Below are 25,375 nucleotides of genomic sequence, written 5' to 3'. Positions count from 1 at the left end.
CACTATCACAGGGGTATAGGAATAGAGGGAGGCCAATCAGCCTCCTCAAACCTGTTCTGCCATTCAGTTGTATCATGGCTGCTCCATATCACATCTCCATTTACCTGTATTAGTTCCCTGCCAAACATCAATTTCAAATCTCAGTGGGTTTGGATTTTTGGGGAGTGAATTCTAGATTTCTGCTACTCTTTGTGCTTAATAAATGCTTCCCCACATCATCCCTAAATGGGCTTGTTTTCCCATGCATAGAGAAGATTAAGGGGTGATCTTATTGAAGTGTTTAAGACGATAAACGGATTTGATTGGGTAGATAGAGAGAAATCAATTCCTCTGGAGGAAGAATCTAGAACATGGGGGCATAACCTTAAAACACGAGTTTGGCCATTGAGGGATGATGTGGGGAAGTAGTGGAAATCTACTGAATGTAACTTCAGTAACATGTATAAACATTGCAAGTTTCATCACTCCGTAACAGACGATTGCTACAGATCGTTACAGGCAAAGCTTTGCATCTTCCTTCGAGCCCTAAGGACAAGGTGCCAAGGGTCATGCTGCATTTCGTGAAGCAGCATGGGCTACAGGCAAAAAGATAGGAGACCCTGTAGTGAGTAGACTAGTGCAATTCCCACCAGCACAATGCAGCCTTCCCTCACAAAATAAGCTTTTCAGCGAGGCAAATGCAAGTCCAAATGGATACCTTGTGGAGTGAAGACAGAAAATTGTTATACTACTCAGCAGGTCTGGCAGCATCTGCCGACACAGAGTTGATGGGCATAATTTAACCACCGTGTTGCACCCGGCGCGGACCTGGGCGCGCTGGATAAATAGTGGGAAAGGCCAAAATCGAGGCGCGAATCCATTTGCAATTTAACCGACCTACTCCTGATGACGAGTTCCAGATCACGCCCAAGAATGGCGAACGTGTCCTTAACCCCCATTTGCATTCACCTCCATCTCATTAGCAAGATTGATGTGGAGATCCCGGGGTGGGCACAGTAAGAAGTCTCACAACATCAGGTTAAAGTCCCAACAGGTTTGTTTGGAATCACAGGCTTTCAGAGCGCAGCTCCTTCCTCAGGTGAGGGTCGGCAACCCCAAAGCGAGGAGCATGTCTCCACGCTGCCATGCTTGCGCGTTGACTGGGAGTAGGTGTTGAGGGAGCGTTTAAAAGTAGCGGCAAGGCACTGAAGCGCGGGTCCGGAGAATCAGGCGGCGAGACAGCCAGTAATCGCGAGAGGTTCGTGGGTGCTAATTTTCGGCACTAAGTGGCATTAAATACGGGCCGCGATCTCGTCGACGTGGCTGTCGAGAAACATCTTGCCAGTTGTGCCCAAAATGACACATAGAAATGTTCCCGTTAAATTGCGGCCAATGTTTTGAAGAGCCGACATTGTTTTAATTCTGAAGTCTCTGAACTCTTACCTTCTGACTCAGGGGTGAGAGTGCTGCTAACTGAGCCACTGGTGAGTTCCTACTTCCAACTCCACTTTCCTGCCCTAAATACCACCAGGTGCAAGTTTCCCCGCAAGCCACGCACTATTCTGACTTGGAACCATATTGTGGTTCATTCACTGTCACTGGATCAAAATCCTGGAACGTCCTTCCTAACAGCACTCTGGATGTGCCTACACCAAAGGGGCGGCAGCCATTTCAGGAAGGCAACCCACCTCCAGCTTCTCAGGCATTTAAGGATGGGCAATAAATGTTAATTTAGCCAGTGATATCTACAACCTGTAAAATAATATTTCTTTTAAAGTCACCATATCCTGGGTTGCCTTAATGTCCAAAGGTTTATAAATGAGAGATAAACCTAATATCAAACTAATAACTGAGGTAATGTAGAAAAATTTGGTGTGAGCTATCCAAGGTCCTGGGTGGATTCTGTGACCCTGAGGCTAAGTGTTGACGCCGTCGGAAATGCTGTCGCGTTTCTCGACAGTGTCAACATGGCCTCAGGATCAGCAGTTCTGGCCCCTACAGGGGGCCAGCACGGCCCCGGAGCGGTTCACGCCGCTCCAGCTGCTGATCGTGTCGTGAACTGGGCGCCGCGGGATCCGCGCATGCGCAGTGGCACCGGCACCAACGCGCACATTTACAGTGGCTCCCTTCAATGCGCCGGCCCCAACGCAACATGGCACAGGCTACAGGGACCGGCACGGAAGAAAGGAGGTCCCCAGCCAGAGAGGCCGGCCCACCGAATGGTGGGCCCCGATCGCGGGCCAGGCCACATTGGAGGCCCTCCCCACCCCGGGGGTCGGACCCCACCCCCCCTTCAGTCCGCCCCCTGACCCTTCCACGCCGGGTTCCCGCCGGCTGAGAACAGGTGTAGATGGCTTTGGCGGGACTTGGGTTTTTTATGAAGGCCGCTCGGCCCATCCCGGGCTAAGAATCGGCGGAGGGGGCCGCATAGAGAATCTCAGGGCAGCGTGGCCCGATTCGCGCCTGTCGCGGGGATTCTCCAGCCCGGCCCCGGGCTGAGTGAATCCTGCCCCCTTTGCCCCATTCTGGCCTTTATAAGATTTTGGAATTTTCTTTACAATTGTATAATTTTTGTAATGGTGTAATTGTTTAAAAGAACAAAACACACTAAAAGGCATATCTGTGGAATCCACTTTGCAAAACTACCAAATAAAAGTTACCCCGGTTTACCTGATTACTTTAAAAAGAAATGTACACCTATTGTGCAAATAAATTCAGTGTTAAAGAAAACGTGTTAAAAAGAGCAACAACATAATATGTTAAACCTCAGTCTGCACAGCACCAACAGTGGTATGCATCAACACACCAAGACTGTCAGCCTGTAGATTAATGAAAAAAGCAACAATAAATTGGGGGAAAAGAAACTCTTGTTTTCATTCTTCATCACAAACTGTCTGCATCTGTTCATCGCCACAAAGCACGACAAATTTGACAACCAAAGTCTAAATTATTTCTTACTTCACTCTTTTATTACTGCGTACCGCCCAGGGCACTAGGTAACGGAAAGAAATATAACCATAAAATTAATATTCACTCCAGGCTAAGGACAATGGTTTTTATTTGTGAAATAATTTCCAATTACCACATTGTTTTCTCTTGCAGATCAGTCTTTGCAAGTCGTTAGTAAATCTTGCTCTGGAAGGGCTCTCTTACTACCATACTTATGACCGAGTCTTCTTGGGAATTAGTGTTGTGCTGGGATTTGTGGGATGGATATCCTACGCTTTTGTGTTAATTGTCAAACTCCACACAGGACTAAGCCAGCCAATCTCCAAACTGGACAAGGTGCGTGCAAACTACTGAACGGAGTATGAAAATGATGCAGTAACTCTTGGGAACTTTGATTGAAGGGGGGGGGAAAGTCTAGTTAAGTAACCGTAAAACGAGAAAATCGTTTCTCCAATTTTTAATGTCTTTAGTAATCTTTATTGTCACAAGTAGGCTTACATTAACACTGCAATGACGTTACTGTGAAAATCCCCCAGTCGCCACACTCCGGCGCCTGTTCGGGTACACGGAGGGCAAATTCAGAATGTCCAAATTAGCTAATAGCACACCTTTTGGGACTTGTGGGAGAAAACCAGAGCACCTGGAGAAAACCCACACAGACACGGGGAGAACATGCAGACTCGCACTGACAGTGACCCAAGCCGGGAATCGAACCTGGGACCCTGGCGCTGAGAAGCAACAATGCTAACCACAGTGCCCACGGGATTTGGAGGCTTTCAAAATGTCTCTTAGCAGTTCAAAGTTGTAGCCATTTCAAATCACTAAAAGTAATCATGACTCATTGACTCATAGAATTTACAGTGCAGAAGGAGGCCATTCGACCCATCGAGTCTGCACCGGCTCCTGGAAAGAGCACCCTACCCAAGGTTAACACCTCCACCCTATCCCCATAACCCAGTAACCCCACCCAACACTAAGGGACACTAAGGGCAATTTATCATGGCCAATCCACCTAACCTGCACATCTTTGGACTGTGGGAGGAAACCGGAGCACCCGGAGGAAACCCACACACACACGGGGAGGATGTGCAGACTCCGCACAGACAGTGACCCAAGCCGGAATCGAACCTGGGACCCTGGAGCTGTGAAGCGATTGTGCTATCCACAATGCTACCATGCTGCCGGTGTTTCCCTGGTACTATTTTGTTCCCTTGACTTATCTTAGTAATTTCAGAGGCGGTTGTTCGACCTCATTGTAAATCTATGTTGTATTTAATCTGTTTTACAGCTGCGTTCCAATGATCACCTACCCGCAGTATTCACTGGGGCTGGCATGGTGATAACACTGTTTCTGCTGATTCAGAGCTGTCCCTGGACCTACTACATTTATTGCCTACTGCCAATCCCTGTATGGTACGCAGTAACGAAAGAGTAAGTAGGAAATAATTTAGACCTCGGTTGTCAAATTTGTCATGGTTCAAGGCGATGAACAGATGCAAAGAACTGTGATGAAGAATGCAAGCAGACTCCCCCCCGCCCCCCAATTTATTGTTGTCTTTATTTTGCTTTGTTTATCTGCTGGCTGGCAGCTCTGGCATCTTGATGCGTGGTGCTGTGCAGATTGGCATTTAACACATTTTGTTGTGGCAGTTTTAGAACCAAAGTTCTTTTACACAAAATTCACTCGTCGAATATGTGCAACTACTTTTATTTGAAGAAATAAGGTAAACCGGAGTACATGTCATTTGGGTCAGTAGTTCTGCTGTGAGAAATCATCCCACATACCTTGCAGTATGATGCTTAAAAAACAAACACTGAGCTTCCAGTGGCGGCCATGGAGTTAACGGTCGCACATTCAGCAGCTCTCGCCCTTAGAGTTTTTTTTAATGGTGTTTAAGCCGGATTTTTCAGAAAATGTCTCGACATAAGTTGATCGAAGGGAGAGGAAAAGGAGGTGACCGTCAATTTATGGAATTGTGTCCAAATAAGAGTCGAGAAAGGAGAAACCAAAAGATGAGTGAAAGCAGGAATCAGAGGTCATCGAGCTCAATGGTAACTGGACAAAGCTCGTCCACGCCAGCTCACCGGTCAATGGAGCAATGGGTCGAGTACCTGGACGAGAAGTTCGCCCGGCATCGAAAGGAGTGTACAGAAGATGTAACCCAGATGATAGCCTCGATTAAGGAGGTGGTTGACCGGGTGGAGGAGAAAATGACGACCCAGGGACAGGAGATTCTAAAGCTGCAGGAGCTGGCGACTGAACGAGAGGGAAGAGTCCACAGCAATGGCTTTGGAAATTAGCATACATACTACAGGACAGACAGAAACCACTGCTTGATAAAGTGGAAGACTTGGAGAACCGGTTTTGCAGGCTAAATATCCGAATCGTCGGGCTGTCAGAGGGGAACTCCCTATTGAATGTAGATGCCAAATTATTGGCAAAGATCCTGGCCACTCGAATAGAGGATTGTGTCCCGGAGATAATTAGGGAGGATCAGACAGCATTTGTACAGGGCAGGCACCTGACATCCAACATTAGACAGCTTCTTAATGTAATTATGATGCCAGCGGAGGGGCGCGAGGCTGAGGTGGTAGTGGAGTGGAAATATCTATGAGATATTTTAGGCAGGTTTGGGTTTGGGCAGGGATTTGTGGAGTGGGAGTATCTATAGGATATATTAGGCAGGTTTGGGTTTGGGAAAGGATTTGTGGAGTGGGTCCGGCTACTGTACCAGGCCCCGGTGGCAAATGTAAGAACTAACTGAGCTCAGTCAGAACACTTTAGTCTTTGTCGGGGGCAAGGCAGGGATGCCCTCTCTCCCCATTACCGTTTGCCATGGCCATAGAACCCTCAGCAATGGCTCTGAGAGCAGTAAATACCTGGAGGGGAATAGTGAGGGGAGGGGGGTGGGGGTGGAGGAGCACAGGGTCTCTCTCTATGCTGCTTTATATCACGGACTTGATGGGGGGGGGATGACCAAAATCATGGAGGTATGAGGAAAATTTGGGCAATTTTCAGGCTATAAGTTAAACATGGGAAAAAGTGAGATGTTTGTGATTCAGGCACGGGGCAGGAAAGGAGGCTGAAGGAGCTACCTTTTACAGTGGTTGGGAAGAATTTTAGGTATCTGGGGATTCAAGTGGCCAAGGATTGGGGGCAGCTTCACAAGTTAAATTTGGGCAAAGTAGTGGATCAAATGAGATGGGATTTTTGTAGGTGGGACATGCTCCCGCTGACGCTGGCGGGGAGGGTTCAGACGGTGAAGATGACGGTCCTTCCGAGACTGCTTTTCTTTTTTCAGTGTCTCCCGATTTTTGTCCAAAAGGCTTTTTCAGAAGTATTAATGTGGCGATATCGAGGTTTATATGGGCGGGTAAAACCCCAAGAGTAAAGAGGACACTCCTGGAACAGGCCCGCAGGGAAGGGGGGTTGGCTCTCCCGAGCTTTATTAAGTATTACTGTGCGGCCAACATATCGATGGTCAGGAAGTGGGTAGTGGGGGAGGGGTCGGTCTGGGAGCGGATGGAGGCAGCATCCTGCAAAGGTACGAGTCTGGAGGCTTTACTGATGGCGCCCCTGCCGTTCTCGCCGGCTCGGTACTCCACAGGTCCTGTGGTGGTGGCAGCCCTGAGGGTGTGGGGGCAATGGAGGCAGCATATGAGACTGGAGCGTGGTCAGTGTGGTCACCAATCTGTGCCAATCACCGGTTTGTCCCGCGGGGGGGGGGGGGGGGGGGGGGGGGGGGGGGGGGCTGGATGGGGGCTTTAAGGTATGGCAGCGGGCAGGGATTGAGAGGTTTGGGGATCTATTCATTCAGGAGGGCTTCCCAACCTTGAAGACATTAGAGGAGGAGTTTGACTTGCTGGGAGGGAACGGGTTTCGGTATCTTCAAGTGCGGGACTTTGTATGGAGACAGGTCCCAAGCTTTCCTCGCCTCCCCCTGAGGGGACTACAGGATAAATTGCTGTCAAAAACAGGGGCTGGAGGTGGGACGGTTTCGGACATATACAGGGGGTGAAGAGGAAGTGGGAAGAGAAGTTGTGGGGAAATGCCTTGAAAAGGGTAAATGCATCCTCGTCCTGTGCTAGACTCAGCTTGATTCAGTTCACGGTAGTCCACAGGGCCCACATAACGGTAGCCCGGGTGAGTAGGTTCTTCGAGGAGGTGGAGGACAGATGTGGCGGTGTGGGGGTAGCCCGGCCAACCATGTTCATATGTTTTGGGCATGTCCGAAACTGAGGGAATTCTGGCAGGGATTTACAGATGTTATGTCAGAACTCCTGGAAGGCAGGGTAACTCCGAGTCCAGAATTAGCAATATTTGGGGTGTCGGAAGATCCGGGGGCAAAGGGGGGGAGGGCGGCCGATATTCTAGCCTTCTCCTCCCTGGTGGCCTGGAGACGGATCTTGCTGAGATGGAGGGACTCGGAGCCCCCGGAATCAGGAGTGTGGGTCAGTGATATGGTAGAGTTTCTCAGTCTGGAGAAAATCACGTTTGCTTTTAGAGGATCAATACAGGGATTCACCCGGAGTTGGCAGCTGTTCATCGATTTCTGAACGTCAGCAGTAAGGGGGGGGAAAGGGAAAAAGCAGGGGGGGGGGGGGGGTGGGAGGAAAATAGGAAGCATGGTAATGATAAATAAGGACAGGGAATTTAAGGGCAGCACGGTGGCGCAGTGGGTTAGCCCTGCTGTCTCACGGCGCCGAGGTCCCAGGTTCGATCCCGGCTCTGGGTCACTGTCCGTGTGGAGTTTGCACATTCTCCCCGTGTCTGCGTGGGTTTCACCCCCACAACCCAAAGATGTGCAGGGTAGGCAGATTGGCCACGCTAAATTGCCCCTTAATTGGAAAAAATGAATTGGGTACTCTAAATTTTTTTTTTTTTAAAAGGACAGGGAATTTAGTGTACGGGTAATTGGGGATAGAGCGGGCGAAGTGGGGTATGTGGTTTATTGTGTGTTGTTATTTTAGGGCACAGTAAGAAGTCTTACACCACCAGGTTAAAGTCCAACATGTTTGTTTCAAACACGAGCTTTCGGAGCACTGCTCCTTCCTCAGGTGAGGAAATCCTCAGGCTCCTTCCTCAGGTGAGGAAGGAGCTGCGCTCCGAAAGCTAATGTTTGAAACAAACATGTTGGACTTTAACCTGGTGTTGTAAGACTTCTTACTGTGCTCACCCCAGTCCAACGCCGGCATCTCCACATCATGGTTATTTTAGGGGGCATTTTGTGCGTCGACCCACGCGGTTGTTTTAGAAATGTCAATATGTTAAATTGTTAAATACAAAGTTGTATGACTATAAAGACAATTTCAGCATCTTATCATTGCTAGAATAGGGCAAAGAGCTTAAATTAACTCATGGTTCCCTGTTCCAATCTAAAACCAACTAGACCATTCAGTATAATCTTTAATCAATAAGACATGAGATAGTGGTGTCCAGTTTACAAACTCACCAAGTTGCTGCTCCTGCCTGGTTCAGCTTTTTCTCAGCAGTCTTTTAGATTGTGGAAGATGTTAAACATTCAGTGATTGTTCAAAATTTTGCGTTTAGTTAAATATATTCAGTTGATCATGATGACATGTTACGATACCTTACCTGCTCCAACACAGACCAAACATCGTTGCTGTGATGCCCAATTTCTGCTGTGTACCTGCTGACATCAGATGAGGGCTAAAACTTTGCTTGCCTAGCGCTGCTTCTGAGCGATGCCATGTAAAATACATCCAGTCCTCTGGGTAGACAACCTTCCTTTACTCAGGGTGGAATAATCCCTGGAAAGAAGAACTTGTTGTATGAGGAACGGTTAAGGACTCTGGGTCTGTACTCGTTGGAGTTTAGAAGGATGAGGGGGGAGATCTTATTGAAACTTCCAGGATACTGCGAGGCCTGGATAGAGTGGACGTGGAGAGGATGGTTCCACTTGTAGGAAAAACTAGAACTAGAGGATACCATCTCAGACTAAAGGGACAATCCTTTAAAACAGAGATGTGGAGGAATTTCTTCAGCCAGAGGGTGGTGAATCTGTGGAACTCTGCCGCAGAAGGCTGTGGAGGCCAAATCATTGAGTGTCTTTAAGAGAGGGATAGATAGGTTCTTGATTAATAAGGGGATCAGGGGTTATGGGGAGAAGGCAGGAGAATGGGGATGAGAAAATATCAGCCATGATTGAATGGCGGAGCAGGCACGATGGGCTGAGTGGCCTAATTCTGCCCCTATGGCTTATGGTCTTATGGCCTGCCGGCGCAGTGGTTAGCACTGCTGCCTCACAGCACCCAGGACCTGAGTTCGATCCCGGCCCCGAATCACTGTCTGTGTAGAGTTTGCACATTCTCCCCGTGACTGCTTGGGTCTCACCTCCAAAGATGTAGGTGGATTGGCCACACTAATTTGCCCCTTAATCGGAAAAAGTAGAAAAAAACTTCCTTTATCTTTGTGGTGTCTGCAGGATTCCACACTGATATCACTTCTACATGGATTCTCAAAATTCACGCTCTTAAGTGTTTAGGCATATCTGAAGACCCTACGCCTTTCTGCTTTGTTTGGATTTGATTTACGTTTCTAACCGTATGTTACAAAAGATTTTTAGTAAATTCCATTTATGGAAGAATGTATTCGATGTTACAACTTTCATCAATTAATTTTAAAGAATTTTGCTTTATTAATGTTATTTGTGAATTGAAAATTAAATTTAACTTATAGGTAAAACTGATTTCTAATAATATTTTACTCTTTTCTTTTGCTTTATTTAACAGGATCAGAATTATTCAAAATGTCATCAATTTAGTTTTAACTTATCCTGCAAAATCCATTGGCTATTTACTACTTTTTATTCTGGGCATTGAAACTATGGTAAGTGATGTGAACAATTCTTTTCCTATCCTTTGTTTCCTGTCTAACCTATAGATGAAACTCTTTTTTTTTTGTTCTGTAACAAATGGAAGTACCCTAATTCTTTGGGCAGTCCCAACTTTGCTGGATTTAAAGGTTCAGAGCAGAACATTACCGACAATTTGGCCCGGACCTTCACACGAAAACAGTGATAATGAGGAAAAGTAAGCTTAATTTTTAAATTATCGTAGGGAGTAGTTGGGGCGAAAAGAATAGATGCATTTAATGCATTCATTGTTGGATAATAAAGGACGAAGGCTGAAGTTAGACGAGGAAGAATTAAGTGAAGCATAAATGGCAGCTTTGTGCCAAATGGACAGTTTATTGTATCTAATTTTGATGTAGAAAAGAATAGAGCTGGCAGGGTTGTTCCTCAGGTTGTGAAACCTGGAAAAATGTGTTTTCCGAATGTTCCGTGGCCTATGGGCGGGATTCTCCAGCCTTCCAGTCACCTGTTTCCCGGCAGCAGGAGGCGGAGGGTCATTGGCTGGGGCCAGGATTCTCAGTTCCTGCCACTGTCAATGGGGATTCCAATTGGAGCCACCCCATGCCACCAGGAAACCCACGGGCAGGGGTGCGCTGCCAGCGGGACTTGAGAATCCCGCCGCCAGCGAATGGACGGAGAATCCCGCCCATTAACGCAGGACGTCCTTTAAATGTTTTCAATAGGTGTCCCACCTGACCGGCTGTCACCCTGTCAAATGGGAAAGCAGCTGGGCAGTGGATGCCAAATAAAGCTAAAATGTTTGATTGGACGGGGAGATGTGGGAGTTGGACAGTGTGAAGATCACAGTAGCATGTACATTAGCTTGTTAGACCTGGGGGAAGCACCCCAGTGCCTCTTAGCCTATAAGCAGTGTCATAAATTCACTAATCTCATGGATCCAGCCTTTCTCACCTTGTTTCAGTTGCCAATGTTTATTTTCAAGAATCCAGTTAAAATGGAGTCACGCGGCCACCTTAAACGATTTGAGTTCCCAGTGGATCTCCCGAGAGGGGATTGGCTACTCGGTCTCCGACCCACCTTCAGCAAACCCAGAAACTGGCCAGTCAGGATTGGTTGTGAGATTTTTGAAAGTTTTGCCTTTCCCATCGGCTCTCACAACCATTCTCTGGGCAAAGTGGTTTCTCTTGAATTCCTTCTTAGATTTGTTAGCAACTATCTTATATTCAAGACTGAGGTTTCTCCCTGTTTGGTCATTCTTTACCATTCTCACAGAGTCCTCTTCTGTTGCCCTTTTTTCCCTGAATTTTTTTTTCTGATTCTTTTTTCGATCCAGTCATCCCCTCGGGATCAGCAGCCTCTCATTTAATTGGAAAATGTACGAAGGTCGGGAAATGAGTAGGCCGTCCAACAATTTGAGTTTGTACATCTTTTGAACACCGTTCTCACTGAGCCTGCCTATTTCCACCTGGGAAATATTGCACGGCCGCGCCCTGTCTTGGCTCACCTGCAGCTGAAACCCTCATTCGTGCCTTAGTTACCTCTGGACTAGGTTATTCCAACGCACCCCTGGCTGCTCTCCCACATTCTACCCTCCGTAAACTTAGCATGATTCAAAACTTGTGTCTTAACATGTAGCAAGTTCCGTTCCCCTGTTAGCCCTGTGCTCACTGTCCTAAACACACTCCTGTCCAACCAACACCCTGATGTTAAAATCCTCATCTTTGTGTTCAGACCTGTTTATGGCTGTTATAACCTGCCTGCTTACTACTGGCTGGGGACTAATGGCAATCCCACAATCCTTAGGGCGTATGAGCTTCCTCTATGGGGGGGGGGCAGAGAAATCATTAGCAGGTCCCTGCATAAATAAAGCTGGCCAGTATGGAACCAGCTAGAGAGGAGTGAGCAGCAAGGGAATTACTGCTGCTGTGTATATATGTTATTGTAAATAAAGTTTTCTTTCTGTTCTACAAACTCGTGCTGGATTCTTTCTGGCCCTCACAAAACTGGCCTATTTCTGTAATCTCCTCAAGCCCATTAACTCTCCCAAGATATTCACACTCTAATTCCGGCCTCCTCTGGATCGCTGATTTTAACAGTTCCATCGTCGGTGGCTGTGCCTTCAGTTGTCTAAGAATTCAGGAATATCTTCCCCACACCGTTCTGCCTTTCTACCTCACTTTCCTCCTTTACAACACTCCCGAAAACTTTGTCTAAGCTTCTGGTCACCTCACCCAACCCTCCTCGTGTGCCGCGATGTCAGACTTGTTTTATAATGACCCTGCGCAGTACATTGGGACATTTCCCTGTGTTAAAGGTCCTGTGTAAATATCAGTTGTCATTGTTGAGCAGCAGAATAAGGCACCACGCAGTACATGCCATGCAGATTCAGTCCTTGGATTGGACTGTGAGATTTCTGCCTGTTTCACGAGGGAACAGTCTTGGCAAGTCAAATTCACCTCCAAAGGCAGTAGCTTCACAGAGCAGCCAAGTACTGAGGGCGTGGATGGTGATGGATTGAGTTGGATGGGCCATTTTGCTAAACGGTTTCTTTCACTATCCTACAGCTTGAGGCACTAGAAATGAATTTAGGTGTTTCAGTAGATCATCCACGTTTGCGAAAACCCTCTCTGGGAGAGCAGGATTGAGTTTCCAGGAATGCAGCCTGATTGGCGATTCTACTTCTCAATCCCCATGTTAAGGATCAGCAAGTGAGGCAGAATGGCCAATACCATAGAGGTGTGGTAGGGCTGTGATAATAGGAAGAATTACATTGGATTAAATAACACGTTGAAACAAATTGCATTTGATTTCTAGACTACAGTCTTCTACTGCCATTCCATTGATGTATTTAACTCCCTACAGAGATGAATATGACGTTGTGTAGGGAAGAAGAAAAGAGCAGAACGGGCTGGATTCTCCTTGCGCCCCCATGGCATGTTTCATGGAGGTGGCCCCGCGGCAAAATCGTCTGATCCATGCCGCTGTCAATGGGGTTTCCCATTGTTTGCACTCCCCCTTGCCGGGGAACAGAAGGCAGGGCTACGCCGTTGGCAGGACCAGAAGATTCGCCGGTGTGAACGGCTGGTAGATTCTGGCCAGCATCTATTTATATGCCTGGATAAAAGGCCCAGCACTCCCTTCCTAACAGCACTGTGGGAGTACCTTCACCACATGGTCTGTAGCAACTTAAGAAGAGGGCTTACTGTCACCTTCTCAAGGGCAATTAGATGGAGGCAATAAATGTGGACCTTGCCAGTAATGCATGTATCCCATGAATGAATAAAAGAAAAACCCTTATTATCTTTAGTAATCTCTTCCACTTGTACTAAGATACATTTTTATATATGATGTTGTGTCTTAGCTACCTCTATGTAATGCATTGCTTAAGCTATAAAGTACCCTCCTCTAATGCAGTACCTGGATCATCCTTGTGTAACATAACTGCGAATATCGCTGCAGCTTCAGAATGTTTAACTAGAAATAATTAAAGCAAATTCTGGCTTGCTTTTATGGAAATAGCCTATCGATGTTTAGCAGTGCTGACTTCTCTTAACAGTTTATTGCAAGAAACAGGCATGCAAATGGCCGCGTTCAAGACTTGGTATTGTCAAACAATTGTGTTGGGCGGCACTAAGACATGTTTACTTTTCCTTCGCTGTGCTTTGTTTAATAGTTTTTCTGATGCTAAATTCTATTTGCACCCACATCTGATGGCAGGATTTTCACTGTTTATAGGTCGCGAGCTTCTTCCACCGGCAGGTCCTCACGTTTGGGTTGGTGTCATTTGCTGGTTGGCCACTGCTCTCGAAAAGGTTTCAGCAAAACAAGGTGCCCATCTTATATTTCATGTAACTAATGCTCTATTATGTCCTAAAAATGTGTGACCAGATTCTCCTTTTCAGAGACTAAGCGCTGACACTGGGACTGAATCGCGTGCGTCCAACGGCCCCGAAAGTGGCGCCAGTCCTGGAGCGATTCAGGACATCGGAATGGGTGGCACAGGCGTCACAGGGAACTAGGGCAATTCCAACAAACTCTGGCATGTTCTTCACCGGGGTCGGGATTGGCACTCACGAGCCTAACGAGCAGGAGCATCCCGTTGATGGGTCGTCTGGGGCCAGAGCATACCTAGGAGGATGGCCTGGGGAGACCCATACAACCCATGGTGCTATGTTCACAATGGACAGACAGCGGTGTGCGTAGCTGCATGGCTGCCTTGTAGTCTGCGGCAATGATGTTCCACCTTGACCCCACAGCCCACCTCCTGGTCGCCGCCAACTACTACCCCCAGTCTTCACAGAAGCCCCCCCAGCCAGCGGCACAAAAGCGATGTTGGGCACTTTTCGTACCCCCTCTCTCTCCATCAGGAGCCACGGCACCTGTTTCCCGATTTTAAATACCACAAGTGAACGTCACCGTCAGTAATTCCTCCTGGCGGAGGCGGAGCATCGCGGTTGGGGGGGGGGGGATTGCCGGTTTGTGCCCGTTAATGATACGTCAACGTTGATTTCTGCACAATTTGCATGCCCGTGCTGGCGTGCATCACGGAACGCATTCACACTGCTGTCGAGGGTGCCGCCATTTTCAAAGGGTGCCCCAGTCTATAAGTGAGCTGGAGGGTCCCCAACACCCCCCACCCACGGACAATGTCACCGCACACACACATGGGAAATTGCCCCCCCCCAACACACCCAAGTGAGGACACCCTGCTTTAGGGTGCTGAGGGACCACCACCTTTCAGGCCTCACGGAGTAGCGCCCCTCAAGCAATTGCCTCTTGACTTCAGGCCAGCAACCTGTTCCAAGAAAAGACAAGCAACAGAAAACAGACGTAATCCCACCCCGTTTACTCACTTTTCCAACTTCTTCCATCGGGCAGGAGATACAGAAGTCTGAGAACACGCACAAACAGACTCAAAAACAGCTTCTTCCCCGCTGTTACCAGACTCCTAAATGACCCTCTTATTGACTGACCTCATTAACACTACACCCTGTATGCTTCATCCGATGCCAGTGCTTATGTAGTTACATTGTATATCTTGTGTTGCCCTATTATGTATTCTCATGTATTTTCTTGGATTTTGTTTAATTCCCTTTTCTTCCATGTACTGAATGATCTGTTGAGCTGCTTGCAGAAAAATACTTTTCACTGTACCTCGGTACACGTGACAATAAACAAATCCAATCCAATCCAATCTGTCCCGACCAGACCAGCCCCTGAAAGCTGTCTTCCGATGTCGTTGGTACTTCGAAAATATTCTGTTTTCGTTTAAAATTTCCAACACTTGCCGTTTGTTACTTTAATCCATCTAAACATTTTGTGCTCAATCTACCCGATTGGGAACAGAATCCTGTCAAGCTTCCCAGCGCTTTGCGCTGTCTCACTCTAATATACAGATTTGATAAAAAGGTGAGCCTGCCCGCAATGGGCAGGATTCACATCATGACGTTCGTGAGATCGCGTTAGATCTGGCAAGGCTTGGGGAGCCGGGTAGATCCCCGAAGAGGGATCTCCGGCATATACCAGCCACGCCGTGCCACGCTGCCTTTCGCGCACAACACCGGTAGATCTTGCCCTTTGTGTTTGTGCATCAGATTGACTGCTGTATAATCTTCACACTTCTGTAACTTCTTCAACCTTCTGTGACTGCTTTTGGATAAAATATTCTGCTGGTAATTTAAAAAACAATTATGGGGCTGGATTCTCCGCTGTCGGGATTCTCCGTTGCACCGGCAGAGCGTCACGCCCGGGGATTTCTCGACGGCATGGGGCTGCCCTCAATGGGAAACCCCATTGGCCAGCTGGCGGGACGAGGAATCCCGTCCAGGGTGTTCTCTTTTCCAGGTGCATTTTTGTTCATGTTGTTGATGGATGGAATACCTTCCCAGCACTGTTCAGGTGCACAACAAGCCACATTCCAATAAAGCACTGTGCTCTATCGGTGTATCTCAAACCCAACATCAGAAAAATGCTGTACCAGCACTGGACCAGTGCTGTTCAACAGAAACCACTCCTGAAATCATCAACCATGCATTACCCCATTTGATCCCACTCATAATAATGCTGATTTTCTGATAACTTGTTTGTGGATAGAACTTAATTTCATCTCAACTTTATTTTTTTTTCTGTCCTTATTTCTTTGCATTGGGTGAAGGCACCCGTTATAAATCTGAATGCCAGGCGCCTCGTTTGGAGTATTTGGGTATTTTCACAGATGAACATTATCTACAAATTGTTTTGAGGACAAAGAGCTTCTCAAACAAAATCAAATTCTGTCCTCGTCTAGTCGCACGCCCACACTTCTACCAGGAATTGCTGAACAGCAAGTGCGAGTAAAAATGTTACACTTTGGGCTTAATTTTGTGCAGCCTGCTGGAGTGGGCAAGGTCAGCGGGAATGGAAAATGGTGTGGGAGGCTGCACATCAGACACTTGATGGTCGGAAATCTGTAAGCAATTAAATCAGTGGCAGAAAGGTAACAAAGTGAGAAACCTATCCATTGTGGGTAGATTATTAATATGCTTCATTGTCCATTTGTAAATCATTTTCACACATATCTCGCATAACCCCTTCAGTAAACCACCCAGTGAAAGTTGGTGACTTGTATGTGGCTCACTTGCCTCCCTGTGAGAGTCCTTTTTGGACTTCCAGGAGATTGAGCCACAGGGCAGAGACTTTGTTAGGAAATTCAGAACCTGGAAGTACTCTGCCCAAAATTTAAAGAGACAGTGCACAATGAAATGTAGGGCCTCCATCCCTTAAAGTGGCATCACAGACCTGAGACACTGAGGGAGTCGTCCACCTTGTCCTTTTTTCACCTTCCAGCGCTGGAAGGGACGCGCTGGCTGGTCTGTGACATCCTGACCTCCGTTAAACCCGATGCCACAGAATGATCTTGTGGGGCAGTGGAGGAATCTTCTTCCTGGACTTTGCAATGTCCTTTTGTGCTGGCGCAAGAGAAGTTCAGACGATGGAGATTTAAACTGCAGATTTCTCTAACAAAGGCATGGCTGCCCTTTAAATATGCCACCAGCTCCTGCATGGCTAGAATTAATGTTGGCTTCCCCATGACAAAGCTGCTCCCCCCCCCCCCCCCCCCCCCCCCCCCCCCGCCTTCCCGCCTTGTGATCCGGGGGCAAGCCTGCGTCACCCATATACACAAGTTTGCCACCACATAATCGGGTTAAGCCAACCACCACAGACCCATTTCCAGATCCCCGACCAATGTCCGGCCTGCCCATGCGTGCCGTGAAATTAGGACTAAATCCAGACCGTTTTCTTTTCCCCATCTACAGCCCAGGGAGATGTAAGCCAAGATGCAATTGCCTAACATCTGCCCTCAGCAGACGGTAGCTAACCAAGTATCGGCTACTGATGAACCTGGGAATCCCTGACCTGTGTGGCTTAGCAGTAAACCGCACTGTCTGTGTTTCCTTTCTCAGTCAACGGAAAAGCCGAGTCTGATTAAAGTTGAGACAAGTGAATCTGATCAAATGTTTTGTTCCGCAGCAGTGCTAATGTGAGGTTTGGCTGAGTTCACTCGTCGGGGCTAATTTTGAGTGTGTGTCACCCGCAAGTTCCTGAACATCAATGGTCAGGACCAACATCATCCACGATGTGCGGCTGAATTTCCGACTCACATAGCCAGCATGCAAGGCTTCCTGTCAACATCAGAAACTAATAAAATTACTCTTCATGTAAAAAAAAACAAGTTTTATCCATTGAAGGCCTGGTATTTAGGGCCCTGGTTTAGTGAAATAGGTGAAAATGGAGAGGGAATCGGTTTGCTTTATATCTAAAGTATCCAATATTTTCAGGGATGGGAACTGTGATACCTGTTCTTTTACAATAATTACAGCAATTATTACCTCGATATGTGAACCTGAAACAAATGATAAAGCTGTCATACCTTGGTCAATCTCAGTTGGATTTAAATTCAGTGATAAAAGGAACATTGTTGTAGTCCTATACCTCTAAAATTCAAATAAGCTGTAAAATATCTTCTTTCACAAGCTAAAATTTAGTTCATAACAATTTTCGGATGTGCCAGAGCTCCGGACGGGGGCAGGGCGGCATGGCTGCTCAGTGATTAGCACTGTTGCTTCACAGCACCAGGGTCCCAGGTTCGATTCCCGGCTTGGGTCACTGTCTGTGTGGAGTCTGCACGTTCTCCCCGTGTCTAAGTGGGTTTCCTCCAGGTGCTCCGGTTTCCTCCCACAAGTCCCGAAAGACGTGCTTGTTAGGTGATTTGGATATTCTGAATTCTCCCTCTGTGTACCCGAACAGACGCCGGAATGTGGCGACTAAGGAATTTTCAGAGTAACTTCATTGCAGTGTTAATGTAATCCTATTTGTCACCCTGATAAAGATTATTATTATTATTATTCTGGCCTTTGCCTCGCTTTGGCAAGCAGGCGGATCCTCTTAGGCTCGAGGTCCACTGCACCGCCAATCACCTCTGCATGGTTGGGTGACCTGATGGGAGTTTTTGCACCTCGCGAAGGTTACGTTCACCGTGAGAGGGTCAGTGGAAGGGTTTTACCGTAGATGGCGGCCGTTGATACTGTTAGCTGTTAGGGGGGTGGGATAGGATAGATGGGGGGGGGTTAGTGTATATGGCTGTGGGGGGAAGGAAATTGGGGTTATTACTGTTATTTTGTGTGATTGTCTGGTTTTTGTAAACTTTCTATAAAAATTGTTAAAATTTCAATAAAAATATTTCCCAAAAAAATTTAGTTGGCACATCAATAGAGTTTGTTTTAATTTTATTTTGTTTGTTTTTTTGTTCTCATTAGGTAATGTCTTTAAGCTGGATTTCTTTCAGCTTCATCCTGGCTGTATTTCCATTGATGCCAGTTGTTGGAAGAAGTCCCAATATTACTCTAGTGTAAGTTAGCACTTCTGTTCAAAGCAAATCTTTGTTTTATGTCACTTGGAAATTGGTTGCATAATTTAGTACCATGGCAGCCCGAGGTAATGTGGACAGAAAAATAAGGTGTGAGATTTTATGTTTTCTAATTGAGGAAGAAATCACTTCCATATGTTTATTTTGGTATCTTATACGTGTAAAGTGCCGTGTAGATTCAGCCTCTGGTGCAGTGGTCAGCATCCTGCGGCACTGCTGGATTCTGAATGGGGCCCATGAGATATTGTGATGTGCATTACCCACGCGCAGGATTGCCACATTTTGCTGGCTTCCTTCCGTGCCGTTTTTTAAAATCCTACCCGGTTTGACTGACGTGATTTGCCCGTAAAGCGAGGGCAAGTGAAGTGAGGCGAGTGCTGAATGCTCACAACATTGACTGTGACAGCTGTGCACCACCCTCTGCGACCAGAGTATAAATATTTCTTTTATGTAGTGGGTCGCAGGGCAAGAACAGGGGAGTGCAACTAATTGGATGCGTCTTCAGCACAAGTGACAAACACTGAATGGCCTCCTTTCTGTGCTGCGTCACTCTATACTTTAAACAGGCTTGAGAGGCTGACTGGCCTACTCCAGGCCACAGGACATACATTTTAATTTGATGTCTTTTATTTGAAACAGAACAGCAGCTGGATTACTGACTGTCATCTGCAGCTTTATCTTCCTCTGCTCTTTCGAGATGGCAAAGGCAACATTAGTTGAAACTACAGTGAGCAGAAGTGTATACGCTGCACAGGTTTGGATAAATTCCCCATATTTATACAGAACAACATCCTTATCCAGCACTTCTAATCACTTTTAGAAATGTATCTTTACCTTAAAGCCTTTGAAAAAATCTTCTTTTATGATTGCTGCTTTGCGGATGCTAATTGACTAATATGCACAATTCTCACCTTCTGTTGATGCTCTGAGTAACTATCTTCACTGGCGGTTTGTCAAATGCATTTCTGACACATTGGGTGGAATTTTCCCATTATTTGGCAGAATGGTGCAGCGGGGGGGGGGAACAGGGTGGCAGCTACTGGCCCCCAGAGCAGCTTCCTCTGCTGTATCAGGAGCCTTTTGGTGGGGGGAGGGGGGGGGAAGCGAGGGGTGGGTAGCCCAATCCGCCAGCAAGTTTTGTTTTAAAAAGGCCGCCCTGATTTTCTTTATAAATAGAAACACCACACCACCCCCACCAGCACATGACCGTCTTCCTCCCCCCCCCCCCCCACCCACCAGCCCCGGGCTGTACTCGCCTATCAACCTCCAGCAGGTTCTACTTGGTAGCACACCACAGTGGATCTGTCATTATTCACCACGTCACCGTGAATGGACAATTTAACGGAGTTTGGGGGGGCGCGGCATCTGGTATAAAGGACTAATAATGACTATTAAATGGAGATCCCAGAATTCAACGGTGGGGCCCCCGTTATGTCATTGGCGGAGCATGGGGGATAATCGATCGGGGAAATCCCACCAGCATAAAAGCCGTTTTGGGACTCCTGTGGGACTTTTCGCACCTCCCCCCACTGCCGTACCATTTGTATTTCCTCTCCCATTTTCTTCCTGTCCAGGTGCCATCAGATCCCTGGTATCCACAAGTGAATCTGAGCAGTGAATGTCAGACCCTGACCTAGCCCGGTGTCTGTCTTTGTGCGCTTCTTACAGAGCTCAGTGCATTCATCACTGTATCAAATTCCTGGCACTCCCTCCCTAACAGCACTGCAGGTGTACCGACACCACATGGCCTGCAGTGGTTCGAGAAGGCAGCTCACTATCACCTTCTCAAGGGCAATTAGGGATGGACAATAAATGCTGGCCTAGCCAGCAATGCCCACATCCCATAAATTATTATTTTTCAAAATTCCGGTGGAGAACAATAACCTTGGATACTGTTTCTTTCTACTTCTATCGAGACCGTTTTTACATCTTAATATATTTTTTTAACAAAACATTTTGCAGGTTATATGTCACCAAACCTTAACCTGATAGATTTTGGCCGGGCTTCTCTGCGCCCACTGGCAAAGCACCGTCGCCCGTGGGTTTCTCAGCGACGTAGGGGTGGCTTCGATGGGAATTTCCATTAATGGTAGCGGGAACTAAGAATCCAGCAGCCGCCATCTTATTTCGCGCCGCCTCCCACTGCCGAGAAGTAATGGACTGGTGGGCCGGAGAATCAAGTTCTGTATGTCAAAGCCAATTGGGGCAGCGTTTGGAGAGACGGGGAGAAGGAACTAGTGGTGGGAAGGAAGTAAAAGAGAAGTTCCCCACAACAGTCAGATCGCAAGGCAACAGTCAATAATTGATATTTTATCACCTGAAACATTCGGACACTTTTTTTTTGCGTATATGCTAATTTGCTACAGCATGCACATGCAACCCACTTCAAGTTGTTTTGACACGGTTCTTTTTGTACCAAGCCTGTGAGATCAGGCAGTTTGTCCCGAAAGTTTCTTGCTGTAGCTGTAAGGAGGTGCACCAAATTCACTTGTGGTGGTTTGGTTTCCTTATCTTTAGACACCTTGCAGCCACCTGACCGGCCACACCTGTGGGGAAGCGGCTTCACACAACACCTTTCTCCATTTCACAGCTGAGCCAAAAATCTTTTGCGAGAATTTTTTTTTTTTTTGCGATAGTGAGAATGTCTTATCACTTGTTTGAATAGTAAGAAATTTTGGGACTACAGTATTTAGTAGTATGAAAGAGATTTAACAGAAGACTGGTATTCACTTGCAGGTCGCGAGCATTATTCTGTCAGTTTATATTGTGAACACGACGCACTCCAGTTTGGCTGATAAACATGGGCTGCCTTTAAGCAGTCAGGTCATCAGTTGGACAACGTTGGGTAAGTGTGTGATACTGGAAGGTTTCCAAATGAAGTTCACTCTTTGCGGCGCAATCGGTGACGCTGCCCTATAGTCTCGTGGGATCGGTGGCGATGCTCAGTTGCCATTGGAACTGCTCTCTGAGGGGATCATTCTGTGTGAATGGATCAGAAGCAGTGTAAATGCAGAACTGTAGCAGGAAGTCGGCCGTGTCTCCCGACCACGGTTCACTGGTAGAGCTCTCCCCTTACAATCAGAAAGTATGGATTGAAGCTCCAGCCCATAGATTTGAGAGTAAATATACTTGAGGTCCAGTAGTAGCTTCACAACGCCAGGGTCCCAGGTTCGATTCCCCGCTGGGTCACTGTCTGTGCGGAGTCTGCACGTTCTCCCTGTGTCTGCGTGGGTTTCCTCCGGGTGCTCCGGTTTCCTCCCACAGTCCAAAGATGTGCAGGTTAGGTGGATTGGTCACGCTAAATGGCCCTGTGGTGTCCAGAAACGTTAGGTTGTGTTGCTGTGTTAGGGCGGAGATGTGGGCTCAGATCAGATGTTCTTTCAGTGGCCGGTGTAGACTCGATGGGCCGAATAGCCTCCTTCTGCACTGTAAATTCTATGATTCTATGAACAGACCTGAGGGTCTGAATGGCCTATTCCTTTGATCATTTTCTTTAATACCCTTGCCTAACAAAAACCTATCAATCTGCATCGAAAACCCCAGTTGACCATCCCTGGAAGATATTCAAATTTTTCCTACTCCTTGTGTGAAAACTGCGCCTTGAATTCACTCCTAAATGACCTGGCTTTATATCCTGTTTTCTGGATTATCCGAATAGAGGGTATAGTTTCTCGAAGTATCATATGAAATCCATTTATTAATATAAATGTCTTGGTGATTCCTGAGCATCAAGGATTAATTGATATAACCCATCTTCAGAATTGAACCCTTCAAAACCTGGCATTGATGTTATGAATCTGGCCTACAATCCAGCGAGGCACCCTAATATTTCCTGAGATGCGCAGAACGGAGTGCAGTACACCAAATTGGATCTGATCAAAGGACAATCTAACTGTCAGTTCCTCACTAGAAATTCCAACACTAAAGATAAAGGCACATTTGATTATTCTCTGTATCGCTGCCGGCTTTAGTGCATGGCTGGCAATTCCCTTTGCTCATCGCTGTTCCTAGCTTCTCACCACAAATAAAATATTCTGATCCATCTTTCTTGGATCAAAAATGGAGAATATCATACTTCTCAACGTTGAACTCCATTGCCTCCTCATATTGTCTGTCTGTGTTCCTTTGCAAATTCCTGTTTCTACCCACACAACTCACTGTGCCTCCCAACTTAGCATAATTTGCAAACTTTGAAATACGACTGTGGGTTCTTCATCTGATTCATTAATATACCCGGGCCACTATACAGTCTCCTGAGAGATGTCACTTGTCACATCTACCAAATTGAGATTAAACCCTTTATCCCGACTGTTTGTTCCCTACCTCCAAACTATTACCCACCGTGTCAGACGATTGCCTCCAATTCAATGTACTCTCATTTTTTGCGAATAAACCCTTGTGTGGAACCTTTTCAAGTGGAACCTTTTGAAGTCAACATCCATAGACTCCAAAATCCTGCATGTTCAGACATGGGGGCGATTTAATTAAATAGGAACAAAGTCCCACAGTGAGGGTCTGTTTCCTGGCGCTCGCAGTGCTTGCCGGAACTCCTCAGTATAACGAGAGTTTGGGACACCATTTTTCAATGCCGTCCCGATCTCCAAGGCTGCCGACGTGACCATCGACCCCCTTCCCAAACCCCAACACACTATGGGAGGGTCCCCAGTCCCCCCACCCCGGCCCAATCGCTAGCGCACAACAAATGCCAGCTTGGCACTTTGGCAGTGCCAACCTGGCACCTTGAATTGTCCTTGCAAGCTGGCAGTGCCCCATGGCACACTGGCAGTGCCAGGCCGGCACCCAGTTGGCACTGCCCGGGTGCCCAGGTGGCACCAGCAGTGCCAGGATACCACCCTGCCCAAAGGGCATGCATCTGGGGGCCTCAGATCCCCTGGGTGTTCCCCACGAGTGGCGATCCATCTGGTCCCTGTTTGTGGAGACCAGTGCTGAAAGACCCTCGCCTCGGGGGGATAGACTCGGGTGCCTCGGGGTACTGCATATTAAAGTGTCGCTCTAATATGCAGATTTGCTACAAATGATTGGCGGGATTTACATCGCAACATTTTGCAAGATCGCCTTAGATCTCACGAGGTCTTGCGAGCCGGGTTGATCCTGGGAGAGGGGTCTCTGGCCTCTATCGGCCGCGCTGCGCCGCGGCGAGCTGCTTTTCGGGCGCAGCGTGGCTGTTAGATCCCACCCATTGTCTAGCAATCACAAATCTATAATCATTCATTGATAAGCTGACACCTGTCCAATTATCAGTCACTCTGTCTGATGAAAGGTTCCGGTAACCTCCCCAAACCCGATGTTGAACTGACAGGTTTGCTGTTACCTGATCTCTCTCTCACTCCCCAACCCTTGTTTTAAACAAATGGAGTAAAGTTTGCAATTGTCCAATACAAAGGGCACAATTCCTGAACCTAGAGAGATTAGAAAATTCTGACTGATACAACTGCAATTTATTCACCTATTTCTTTCATTACCCTGGAGGTGGAAACGTACAGGTCTCAGAGATGTGTCCATCTTAAATCCCATGATTTTCTGCATTGCCGTTTCTTTTTAATCTGTATTAAATCCATTAAATTTCCCTCTTGACTTAAGTTCCCTTGTATCACTGGCATTCTGTCTTCTTCAATGATTCAGTGCACATTTAACACCTGCCATTTCCTTCATATAAACTGTAGTGCTCAGGGGGTGTCACACTGTCTGAAGTTTTGTTATAAGTTTTGTTTTGTATCTGAAGGTTTAGCGCTGCGCAGTTCCAACACCTGACCGCCCAGAGATGATACAATAATTGATTAGCTCTGAAAGTGCGAAGGATACTACTTTCAGTGATGTGATACCACATTTTGAGCTGATATTTGACACTGCGGCACTACTGACTTTCCCTCAATCTGTTTTGTTACAGCCTCCTCCTTACTGACGCCCTTGCTTAGCTCAACATTTATTTTCCAACGACTGTTAAGCATTAATCTCTCATTGATGTCCACCTACGTCTTGCTCAGTACAGGGTATCCTTTCTCGTTATAAATCACAATGCTGCTAATAATTTCTTGGAGAAAGTTAGAATGCCAAGCCCAAAGGCTTTGCACCATTTGTTTGGAAGGTAAATTTGTATCGAATGCAGCCCATCTCTTTGAGCGCTCTGTAAGTCTTTTTACGCTGCTGTCCTTGCCTGTTGTACAAATGGACATTTAACAAGGATATTTTATACCCTTGTTTAAGTAGAACCGTAAGTGATTGAGATCAAAGTGTAGAGAACTGTATAGTGCAGGGTTATTGTGTGCATTTTTAGAAGAGGTTCCGATGATCTGAATGATTCAGCAATGTTTAATGCGTACAATAAAAGTCATGCTTTGATATCAGAGTTATATAATAAACTGCGCTTTATAACGTAGTAAAATAGGGTACTGAACAGAGATACACTTCATAACATGAAATAGATGCCACGAACAGAAACACCACATGAGAGATGCTCTCTTTCCAATACACACTCTTTGTCCCTTGCCCAGGCTGGAGTTTTTGGGATTCTGTTGGTTGCAGGAGTTGGTTTGAGTCTGTCAGAATAGGGAGTTAATTTCGCTTTGGGTGCTGCATTGGCCAGGGAAAAAGTGTAAGGTAGGGTCTACACTGGATTGAGACGTTAGATGTGAGGAAAGCACGGTAGCACAATTGGATAGCACTGTGGCTTCGCAGCGCCAGGGTC

The 25,375-nt window shown here is 46.9% G+C and overlaps 1 protein-coding gene across 5 annotated transcripts in view; it reads left to right on the top strand.

Annotated features, from left to right (window-relative positions):
- pign (phosphatidylinositol glycan anchor biosynthesis, class N) overlaps window positions 1-25,375 on the top strand; it is a 124,765-nt gene that overhangs the window by 66,739 nt on the left and 32,651 nt on the right. For all 5 annotated transcript variants that reach the window (XR_005460602.1, XM_038796540.1, XM_038796541.1 and 2 more), the window contains 8 exons: window positions 3,082-3,264; window positions 4,217-4,359; window positions 9,682-9,778; window positions 13,500-13,592; window positions 18,560-18,651; window positions 19,309-19,423; window positions 21,406-21,514; window positions 24,578-24,680. Coding sequence is in view for 4 of the 5 variants with exons in the window: in XM_038796540.1 (XP_038652468.1) it covers window positions 3,082-3,264; window positions 4,217-4,359; window positions 9,682-9,778; window positions 13,500-13,592; window positions 18,560-18,651; window positions 19,309-19,423; window positions 21,406-21,514; window positions 24,578-24,680 (935 nt within the window). In the remaining variant the exon portion in view is untranslated. The remainder of the gene's footprint in view (window positions 1-3,081; window positions 3,265-4,216; window positions 4,360-9,681; window positions 9,779-13,499; window positions 13,593-18,559; window positions 18,652-19,308; window positions 19,424-21,405; window positions 21,515-24,577; window positions 24,681-25,375) is intronic.

This window comes from Scyliorhinus canicula, chromosome 5, assembly GCF_902713615.1.
Source record: "Scyliorhinus canicula chromosome 5, sScyCan1.1, whole genome shotgun sequence".
Taxonomy (NCBI): Eukaryota; Metazoa; Chordata; class Chondrichthyes; order Carcharhiniformes; family Scyliorhinidae; genus Scyliorhinus; species Scyliorhinus canicula.
Note: the sequence above shows the minus strand (reverse complement) of the source record. Positions and strands in the feature narration are given on the sequence as shown.